This window comes from Phalangium opilio, unplaced genomic scaffold (assembly GCF_054372755.1).
Source record: "Phalangium opilio isolate 3A_F unplaced genomic scaffold, DU_Popi_V2 ptg000100l_1, whole genome shotgun sequence".
NCBI lineage: Eukaryota > Metazoa > Arthropoda > Arachnida > Opiliones > Phalangiidae > Phalangium > Phalangium opilio.
This window is the reverse complement of record NW_028324203.1, coordinates 1,844,072-1,855,951: the sequence shown is the minus strand read 5'-3', so window position 1 is coordinate 1,855,951 and position 11,880 is coordinate 1,844,072. Positions and strand designations below refer to the sequence as shown.

General features: G+C 34.0%; 1 protein-coding gene across 1 annotated transcript; it reads left to right on the top strand.

Moving 5' to 3' along the window:
• Window positions 1-692: 692 nt before the first annotated feature.
• Window positions 693-1,791, top strand: LOC149632424 (uncharacterized). The gene is made up of 5 exons (XM_089851081.1): window positions 693-745; window positions 806-991; window positions 1,052-1,114; window positions 1,171-1,434; window positions 1,493-1,791. Exons 1-5 carry the CDS (start codon window positions 693-695, stop codon window positions 1,767-1,769), a joined length of 843 nt encoding a protein of 280 aa, XP_089707207.1. The 3' UTR covers window positions 1,770-1,791.
• The last annotated feature ends 10,089 nt before the right edge of the window (window positions 1,792-11,880 follow it).

Here is an 11,880-nt window from a genome sequence, read left to right as displayed (position 1 = left end):
GGTTCCTCTTCACTGTCCCAGTATGAACACTCTTTTTCTTGGCGTTGAGCTTTGTAACAAAACTGGTTACAATTGATACAAAAAAAACTATTGTCCAGAATCGCGTAAGCGTTTTCAATATTGGTGATTAAAACTTTACCATATTGTTTGTATATAGCCCGTTTAAATTTTTCACAATTATTGTTAACGCAGTAATGAATTTCACCACCAATAGATGAGAAACTAGCAATATCGTCTTTTTCACAAAAAAGACAGTTTAGATCCTGACCACTCTGTAACTCAGTTTGGCCTGTGGTATTTAATTCCGAAAATTGTTTTTCATTCAAGTCTGTGAAAAGTAATAATATCTTATAAGAAACACGCACGTTGCGAGGGCCTCTTTTAAAATTATACATTTATAATATACACCCTTCTTAAAACGACTGATAAATATTTTTCGATAGGGACGCTCATTAATATGGACCCTTCTTTAAAATCGTTAATACATAAAAAACCAACAGTTAAATATTTTTTCAAAGAAAACCAGGGATGACCTCGACGCTCATTACAAATTCCTAACTAGACTTCTTAAGCTAACAACCTTGAAAATTTCATATATAAACCGAACGGATTTCAAAGTTTCACATCATAACGCAAAAAACTTTAAGTTTGAAAATATCTTCATAGATAAAGTCTAGAGTACTACTAGAAAAATGTGTCCAGCAAAATCTTTTGACTCAAACGCTGCTCAACCGGTTGAGGAATTGTAAGTTATTTTAGCTAGCAAGTTAAAATTATTTTTTAATACCGGATCTATTTTATATAGCGCTTTACCCCAACTCTGGGATATCGATGATGAATTGGAAGTAGAACCAATCATCATCCACGAGGAGCATGATATCCCAGATGGGGTGGAGGAGGAAATAAACGAATTAATCGCGAGTATTGATATGTTCGCCGAAGCCGACGACCCCGATGTGGTCTCTACCGAATCATCCTCGGATGAAGAAACGTAAGGTTTTAAATAAGTTTGAGGAATTGTAAGATACCTAACAAGAAATTTTTAAAACAGCGAAAGCGAAGAACTTTACAACGCAATGATTCAAGAATACCCATGCATGCAAATTGATTTAAAGTAAAGCAAAATAAATTATTATCTAAAAATTAATAAACTAATACATGTTTTTACAGTCTTAAATATCCCTATCCTACATTGTGTTCTTGTTGTTTTTCCACCGAATTTAATTCTCATGTCATTTTTCGTACTATTGAATCCCGCTATATTTTATACTTTTGCGCTACTCCTAATTGCCCTCTTTTCCGAACTATCATCTGCCTTACCTGGGATCAGTCTAATTTCTATCCAATTCACATTTTCTTAGACACCTATTTCCTTTCTAAATATAAATCACACCGACTTCCCCTATACGAAAAAGATCTACAAATTGACTTAAAGTAAGTTGGAAATGAGTCTTATTGTATATAAAAAACTAATTTTAACCTATTTTTATAGTTCTACCTACGATATTCCTACTCGCTGCCCTAATTGTTATTGCCGTACTCCAAACCACTACACTATCAGGGAAACTGTCTGCGTTCCGGAACGACGTACAACTGTCTACAAGCTCTACTTCTGTCCTATTCGAGAGTGTCCTTTATACCAACATCTCATCTGCTTCTCCTATCATCAAAAATATTATCCTGTTCATATTTTAAATAATTCTCATTTCTGTTTTCTTATTGATCGTAGACGCTTACCTAAATTATTATCTCAAATTAATTCTCAATAAAAATATATATATTATAACGAAACTTGTCTCTTATCTTTTTATATTAAGCTTAAACACTCTATAAGAATCCCCTCTCTTAAACAACCGTAGTGCCAAACATTTCTTAAAAAAGTAGTTAACCTTGACAACGCCCAATAATAATTCTTTTGAAATAGTAGATATCTCGGGGAAAACTTTATCATTTTCTTTTAACGCTTCATCCGAGAAAGTCTTTTAAAAAACATGGGTCTCCCTAGCAATAACGAAGAAGCTTCCGAAAACTAGTACGTTATTCTATCTTGGAAGTTTCTTATAGATTTTAAAGATTTGTCTTTTATACTATAGTTCTCAAACTCCGGATATTTTGGATTTTCCGCGTCAAAATGAAATGGAATTGGCTAGTATCTATCGGTAAGCGAAAAAATCTATTTTTACTATAAATTTAAAAAATTAATAGTTATATACATTTTGTAGATTTAACTGTTCTTTTTCTGAAATCATGCCTTGCTCTAACTGTTTTTCGTCGCAATATCATATTGTATCCTATAATGTATTAGCTATTAATGGAATTGTTGACGCTTACTATTGTACTAATGTTAATTGTGTTTATTATTTAAAATTATTTTGCTATTGTGGACACTCCATTTATTTTATTCCTTGTCGCGGGTATTACGACGATTGGAGTACGCGATTTGCCCAAGAATTGGGCTTACCACTATTTTTATAATGTTTAAATATATTTTTACCATTTTTTCAAAAAACATATATTTTTATTATTGTAATTTACAAGTGATTAAAAAAGATTTTTTAAAATTCAATTAAACAGTACGAAATCATTTGTTGAATGCTTAAAACACATTGAATATTTTGAGGATTACGTAAATTATTTTCGAAAGATTTTAACAGATCGGTTAAATTTAACGTGCTGCAAAATGCGTGTAAGGTAGTTTTATACTCGCGTTTAACATCCAATAGTTTTTTTTCAAAATCACCCAAAAGAATTCGAAAGGTGAGTAGCATATTTTTTATGAAAATTCTTTGATTTATAATAAAGTTAATATGGGTTGAAATAAACCCGTTTACGGGGTCTTGCATAATAAGCGAAAATACTTCGGGTTTAATTGTTACTGGAACGCTTTCGTCATACGTAAAGACAAGACCCAAACTCGTAATAGATATATAGATGTTCTGACAACGATAAAATTTAATTGACGATTTCTGCATACAGGCCGCGAATTCAGATTTACGTTTGTTCAAGATGTACCATATTTTATATGGTATTAAAATAAAGTTTCCACTTTCAACAATAACTGTTGGTTCTACGTCTCTTCCCCGCGGACAAACAGTTACCGTTACACCGCTTTTTGTTAAGTGTAAGTTCAAATCGCGAAACATAGCCATATTTTTATAAAAATAGTATTACTCACAACACATCACGGGTATTTTTATTCAGGAACGAGCAGTGCAGTTTCAAACATTTACTTTCGATTGACTTTCCTAACAAAAACTCGGGGTCTTTTTATAGTAAAATATCTCCACTTAAAAATTCCATAATATTACCCTTAAGCGATAGAAATTCTTATACCTGATAATTACGAGAAAATAAAAACCTTGGGAGAATTCACACGTGATTTTTGAAAGTATAATTATCTACGAGAGAGATTTTTTTTTTTTTTTTTTAAGTTTTTGACCCTTCGACCTTTTTCCAAAAATATCATCCATTTTAAGATCGGAGCACCTTTCCCCCGAAAAATCCCTGTTTAAATTCCCACACTTTTTCGTTTTTTATAAAACCATTAAATACCAATTAAAGCTTTCCATCTGTGTAGGACGTGTATTGGAAAGCGTCTTTAGCCTTCTACATAAACTCCACCCAAATCGAAGCAAAAAATACTTCTCGGTAATTACACCCAGGTGCATCGTATAAAAAAGCAATTATTTTTTTGATACAATGTAATTTAAAAAATATATTTGATAACCTAGGGGAATTCAGGTGTTCCAATCGTATATCTAATATCATTAAAAAGTATACCCGCAGCCAGATAAAAAAAGCAATTATTTTTGAAACATTGTAATACAAAAAATATATTTTACAACCTAAAAGTATCATTAAGTATAATTAACGACTAGAATTCTCGGTAAATTTTAAAAAATATATTTGATAACCTAGGGGTATCCAGGTGTTTGAAATCGTATATCTACCCATCATTAAAAAGTATACCCGCAGCCAGCAATTATTTTTGTTACATTGTATATACCTAGGGTATCATTAAGTATCATTAACGACGAGAATTCAAAATATATTTTATAATCAAGAGGTATCATTAAGTATCATTAACGACGAGAATTCAAAATATATTTTATAACCAAGAGGTATCATTAAGTAACATTAACGACGAGAATTCAAAATATATTTTTATAACCAAGAGGTATCGTATAATTATCCATGAGAATTCTAACTTTTAAAAATTTTATAGAGGCTATAATTATCTACGAGAATTCCTATCGTAATTATTACTGGGAAAAAAATATTTTTAACCGTTAAATTAAGCGTTCCCCGCGCGCTAGCGCGCGGGGACGCCGTGTGTCACCCCCTCCCCCGGGGGCGGCAGGGGACGGTGTATATAAACTCTCGGGATTTTCGGATATTTCATTCGTTCTTCACTGGACGTTCGTTATGGCATCTTCACTCGGTAAGCGAAAACTTAATATATCAGATGATGAGGAGGAAATAGATATTTTTGAGCAAATTAAAAACGTTAAAGAGGAAACTACTATCGAAAAAGCCGGCATTGTCCCTCGATACGATATTAAACGAGGTTTAGCTAGTTACGTGACTTCATTACCAGCGTCGCGTGACGATTTTTATTTCGATATTCAAATATACAAGTACGAGGATATAAAAGATAGAGATAATAAAGATATTTGGCAATGCGATGGAAGAAGATTAAGATTTGTCGCGTCTAAAGATAGCGTCGAATGTAAACAAATTCGATCTATCGTGAACAAGATCGCCAAGCATATGATCGATAATCCCGACAAGATCACGAAAAATTATTCGTTTTTTAACAAAAACGAATAATTAATCAATATGGAATCCCAATATCTATTACTCGTATATCTATTAACGTATCTATATATACTATATACCCAATATATCAATTATCACTACTATTTAATATAAAAAAGAAGACAATTATTACGTGGTTGATGGGATGGATATGAGACTCGAAGTTAACAGATTATCAACGTTCAAGATATGGTCTGTCGAAGGTATTAGCGTGGATGACATGGCAGCCAGCGGTTTTTATTGCATTAGCCCTAAAACCGTTCGTTGTTTTTCGTGCCTTACCGCCTTGACTGGATGGAGAGCCGACAATCATCCATTGGCTGTTCATGGCTACGAACAACCGTTATGCAGATTTGTTTTTCGGTCAGGAACCGGGTGTGGAAACGTCCCTATCATTGGTCGTAATTTTTTCGAGGAAATTGAAAGGGACTTCACGGGACCGGAAAATCATCCTACCAGAGTACAACTATCACCTTACGCGGCCATGTTACAACACAGAGTCGAAATCGATTTAAAAGAAAAAGAAGAAAAACGAAAAAAAAATATATAAAACTCTAAACAATTTGATAAACTTACTCATTTTAAGATGAGTAGTTCGAGCGATTCCGAAAATGAAGAACCGCTAAATTTAAGTGTTAAAGCTAATCCTAAACAATTTTATACTTGCGAAAAAATATAAGATAAATATTAGAAATATTAGAAAATACAAATGTAGAATGTAAAATTAAATTTAAAAATTTAGAACGTATTAAATTAACCGAAGTAAACGAAACGTTTGTTAGTATAATTAATTCCATACTCTTTGAATTATTACGCAATCATCAAGGATATAATAGAGTTAGATTTTGTATTCGTTCGGATGAGTTGGATAGTCCGATAAATTTAAGGTTTATGAATATTAATGAACTAACGGCTGAAAAGTCAAGTTGCGCAATCAAATCGAAATTTCCATTTACAAACCTCTTTAGTTTTTGACGTTATTTTTTTACATTGCGACGTACCCGTTGGACGTCGATCAAAATCATTAAAAAATAGAAATATAGTAATTTTGGATACGTTTATAAAAACGAGTCCAAATTATATTTACATTGACAATACCGATAACTTATGTTTTGGAAGAGCTTTGGTGATAGGAATTTATTTGGCTGATAAGAGATTCGAAAAGAATACGAATGAAAAGTATCAAACAACGAACGAGTCAATTAATTATTTTAGAAAGATAAAAAAATGTAATCACCCCCTCCAAAAAGAACAAGATGGCCCCGGCCAGATTACACTTTTCGCGCCCTCTAGTGACTAGAATTAGTATTACTATATTCATTGACCCCGACAAATTTAAAATTTTCAGGTTTTTTTCCATTGTTTATAAAATAGCATTACGATTATGAATAAAACCAATCTAGTAAGAATTTGGTTTACAGTTTAATTAAATAAGTAATTAACTGTAGTGTTCAAGTCTTGGTGGATTAATTAGGCGAGATATACTAATCAATATCCAAGATTTATTCTACCATATGATTATGGTCATTCGTTACATTGGGTGGCAAGGATGCCGCTTGAGTGCGGATAAAGAAGTGAGGAATGTTCTCTCCTATATCAGAGAGAATTTAGAAGGGTAGTGGAAGGCCCCCCTTTGACTCTATTAAACGTGATGACGCCCAAACAAGATGTCGCGTTGAGCTTTTTGGGGTAGGCGAGTTTCCGGTCACGTGTTCTAAAATATCTCTGTTACCAACGCATCATACCGGAAATCGACCTGCCTAGATAACGTTTAGCAGACGACGTTGCGCTACATTCCAAACCACCCCTTCCACTCCCCTTCTAAATTCTCTTTGCCTATATCCATAAGGAGATTATATCTCTCTCTCTAAGGGCCCAAGCGCATCTATTAGCAAAAACATCTAGTTCTGCTAGATGTGACGTAGATTTTGTATAGGGGCTCCTTCCGAATTTTTCGTCAAATTCGCGGGAGAGAAAAATAATTTTCAAAATCAGCCACGACCGATATCCTAAGCCGGTGGTGGTCTAGAGGCGAGCTCTGAGATAACGCTCCCAAGCGGTTGGGAATCAAACTAAAAAAGGCGGGTAGGCGAGGGCCGCGAGAGAGGAAGGACTGAGGGGAAAAAATAAGTAAGAGAATTTCCAGAACCCCCCAGCTCTCTCAGACACAAGAGGTAAATTCGCGCTTAGTAAAAATCACGAAGAGCTGTCGTGAGAAATCTTTGAAGGAGGGAAAAATGTTCAATGCCGGGTTACTCTGCAGCGAATGCGCTCGGCCTCTGTTTAGGCTATACAATTATTATACCACTTGAGATGAGACGGATGGCTGACCAAATCGGACATACATACATTTCAACCGTAACATAGAATCTTGGGCCCTTAGAGAGAGAGAGATAATGTCCTTATGCTATATCTCATGCTTAGAAAATGGGGGTTACAATCTATCGATATCTGAGGATGGGGCGCCATCTAGGTTGTGTTTGGAATAGGCGGGAATTACGAATATAGCAATACTCTCCCGTGAGATTAAAACCCAGTGACTGTATGAGTCTTAAGATAATGTGAGGGTTTAACAATAAAATTCGAAGATCATTGGCAACTTGTAATATTGCGCTATGCATTTGTAACAGTTTGGTTGAGCTTAATGAGGTAGATTGTAATTCAGATTTAACTTTGTTTAAGTCACTATTTTATACTGTCCTTTATGAGGTTATTGTTATTGTGGTGAAAAGTTTGTTTAAAGTCATTATTTATACTGTCCTTTATGAGGTTATTGTTATTATGGTGAAAAGTTTGTTTAAACTCATTATTTATACTGTCCTTCATGAGGTTATTGTTATTATGGTGAAAACTTGGTTTAGCTGCTGTCTCATAGGTTGAGCCTTTCAGGCGCTCGTCTGTTTCGGAGTGGGTTGCGGCGAATTGGTGTCGCGGATGTGGTGGTGGTCCTTGGGACCAGTGACCCTCGCATTAATTATTATTTTACCGGTCCCACTATAAATTAAATTTCTAAAATGGTGAGAATAAAAAGCACGTAAAGACACAAAAGTAAAGAAGCTGAAAATTCTAATTGAATTTGAATTTTTTACTGTAGGAAAAAGTAGCATATAACAATCCATAACAGTTAACTTTTATTTCTTATCACAATTTTTCAACTAGTTGCCACTAAATATCAATCAACATGTCTAATGATATTTGAAGTTCTTAATCCTTTTCTGAACTAGCCTTATACCTTATTGCATTTTCCATAAATTCAGCGGCAATATCTTCTCTCGCTATCAGTAAGCCAGATCAAAATCTTGTAATGTGACCATGCACTACTGAGAAATACGATTACTGACAACTAGTACTGGCTATGGTCTAGACTGTCGACTACAAGAGACTCATTCTAGAGTATAGACGCTAGACAAGATCAATAGTCAATAGAATACAAAACTTTTGTAGGGAAGTTGTAGCCAAGGAGTACTAACTACCTAGGAGTAGAATTGGTAGAAAATGTGTTGAGCTAGAAAAATTCTAAAAAGGAACCCCGAATTTATAAACTGGTCCCACCGTCTATTTTTTCCAAAAACCCTAATTAATAAAGTGCTCCCTGATACCACTGACCCCAACTTTTGGAATAAATAAACTGGTCCGAGCAATTAATAAACTGGTTTGGGACTTGTAAACCTGTCTTATTTCCTACCCTGTAGTGACGAGCCCATGATGTAAACAATAAAGATGGCCGCGAGCTACGAGGTTTAAGCCTCGGTCTTTAGTGTATCGGGACGGGGAGACGGGGAGTCGGGGACTCGGGGGTCCGAGTAAAATTGTCCATGCCCATGCCTTTTAATAATTATCTTAATGTTCTTTTTATTGATGATTGTTTATGCCTATTAATATTTATCTTAATGTTCTTTTTATTGATGATTGTTTATGCCTTTTTATTGATGATTGTTTATGCCTTTTTATTGATGATTGTTTATGCCTATTAATATTTATCTTAATGTTCTTTTTATTGATGAGCTTAAGTTGTAAATTTTTAATTTGATACTTTCAAAGTAACGTTAATTAAACCTTCAATACCTTGATTTAAATTTTCATTTATAATCCTTATTTAATTTAAGGATGATGTCAGTTTGTAAGTCTCGTTAATTTAATTCCCCCTTTCCCAAAGAGAGGGTCTGAAAATTTAAATCACTTGGCAGAGACTGGAGATCTTCAACATTCAGTGACAGACTCTGAATCTCAATGGGCATTTAAAAAACTGTATAAATTTAAATTGAAATTCCAAATTATAATTAAATACTTTTTGTTTGATACGTTGATATTAACGTAATCAATCCTTGAATACTCTATTGGTACTATCAACACCATCGTTAAATTTATTACTTAAATAATATAATTTTTTAAATATAATAATCAAATTAGCGACTTATAATTAGTTAACTTTAAATGAGTATGTTTCATTGATTAAAATTACATTTCTAAAAATTGTTAGGTTGATAACACTTTCATGTTTCATGTAGAAATTTCATATTTCCGTGGATGGAGAGATGAACATGTTGATTCCGTTTGTCGTTGATTGAAATTAGATTCATTTTGATCATAAATTTCATTTTATATTTTGAGCTGTTGATTTTATGAGATTGTTGATTTTATTTTTATAATTATCACTTACGAAACTGTTATTAGTAGATGAACCCAGCGAGAGTGGAAACTGCCAAAATGATTAGTTGATTCCGTTTGTCCTTGATTGAAATTAGTTTCAATTTGATCATAAATTTCATTTTTTATCTTTGAGTTGTTGATTTTGTTGATTTTATTTTTATAATTATCACTTACGTAACTGTTATGAACCCAGCGAGAGCGGAAACTGCCAAAATGATTAGTTAATTTTGCAAAGAATCTGCAATTTAATTCTGCAAAAATCTACCTATTATTTTATGTCAGTTCCGTTAAGTGATCATTTAATTTTAAACTTGCCAAACAAATAGTGAGCAATGGTACCTCCGTCCCAAACTAGTTATAGTTTTAAAACGCTGACTCGAGTTTCATTTTGTTAATACATTTAATTTTATTAGTAAATCAACCTCCCTAACTTTTAAGCAGACGAGTCTTCAAAAACGATATCATTGGTAAAATTAGAAAACTCTCTCTGCTTAGCGCGCCTTCTGTCGGGGAGAACTTTAATTTCTTTTTTGATTAATATGATAATATTAATTGTAATGTTTAAGTTCCCAAGTAGAAATCTAATCTTGCCTAGGATTAAAAAGATATATAATAATTATAAATTGCAAAAAAAAAATTGCAAGCAACTGTCTCTCTTCCTCTAGCGCGATACAATATATATTCGACAGCATCCAGTGGCGGGCGTCGGGGAGGTGGGGGGGGGGGGTCCATATCTATAGCCAGACAGCTCTCTGTCTCTCTCGTCTCGTGGCGGGCGTCGGGAAGGTGGGGGTGGGGGGGGGGTCCATATCGTTCTACCTTTCCCTTCTCTTGACTATAATTTATCTCGCTCTATATTACAAGCAAGCATGGCTTCGTGGTAGAGCGCGCGGGCGGGCGCCTTCACTGGCGTCTCGTATGGATTGGGATATCGCGGGTTCGAGGCCCGGCGCCGACAGAAAAATAATTTCAATTGAAATTAAATACGTTACGCCACCTATGAGGTGTAATGTGAACTACGGATGAATTTCGAGTCGAAAATTCGCGGGAAATTTGAAATTCAAAAAGTTTATTTATGACGAAACTTATTATGCGGTTACACCAAATCCAGCCAGCCGACCAGCCGTCCAGCCAACAGAGGTCGGAACAATACTTTTCAGCTCTAAAGAGCGCGAAAAGTAAAAATGAAATTTATGATCAAAATGAATCTAATTTCAATCAACGACAAACGGAATCAACATGTTCATCTCTCCATCCACGGAAATATGAAATTTCTACATGAAACATGAAAGTGTTATCAACCTAACAATTTTTAGAAATGTAATTTTAATCAATGAAACATACTCATTTAAAGTTAACTAATTATAAGTCGCTAATTTGATTATTATATTTAAAAAATTATATTATTTAAGTAATAAATTTAACGATGGTGTTGATAGTACCAATAGAGTATTCAAGGATTGATTACGTTAATATCAACGTATCAAACAAAAAGTATTTAATTATAATTTGGAATTTCAATTTAAATTTATACAGTTTTTTAAATGCCCATTGAGATTCAGAGTCTGTCACTGAATGTTGAAGATCTCCAGTCTCTGCCAAGTGATTTAAATTTTCAGACCCTCTCTTTGGGAAAGGGGGAATTAAATTAACGAGACTTACAAACTGACATCATCCTTAAATTAAATAAGGATTATAAATGAAAATTTAAATCAAGGTATTGAAGGTTTAATTAACGTTACTTTGAAAGTATCAAATTAAAAATTTACAACTTAAGCTCATCAATAAAAAGAACATTAAGATAAATATTAATAGGCATAAACAATCATCAATAAAAAGGCATAAACAATCATCAATAAAAAGGCATAAACAATCATCAATAAAAAGAACATTAAGATAAATATTAATAGGCATAAACAATCATCAATAAAAAGAACATTAAGATAATTATTAAAAGGCATGGGCATGGACAATTTTACTCGGACCCCCGAGTCCCCGACTCCCCGTCTCCCCGTCCCGATACACTAAAGACCGAGAAAGCTTTAATTTCTTTTTTGATTAATATGATAATATTAATTGTAATGTTTAAGTTCCCAAGTAGAAATCTAATCTTGCCTAGGATTAAAAAGATATATAATAATTATAAATTGCAAAAAAAAATTGCAAGCAACTGTCTCTCTTCCTCTAGCGCGATACAATATATATTCGACAGCATCCAGTGGCGGGCGTCGGGGAGGTGGGGGGGGGTCCATATCTATAGCCAGACAGCTCTCTGTCTCTCTCGTCTCGTGGCGGGCGTCGGGAAGGTGGGGGTGGGGGGGGGGTCCATATCGTTCTACCTTTCCCTTCTCTTGACTATAATTTATCTCGCTCTATATTACAAGCAAGCGTGGCTTCGTGGTAGAGCGCGCG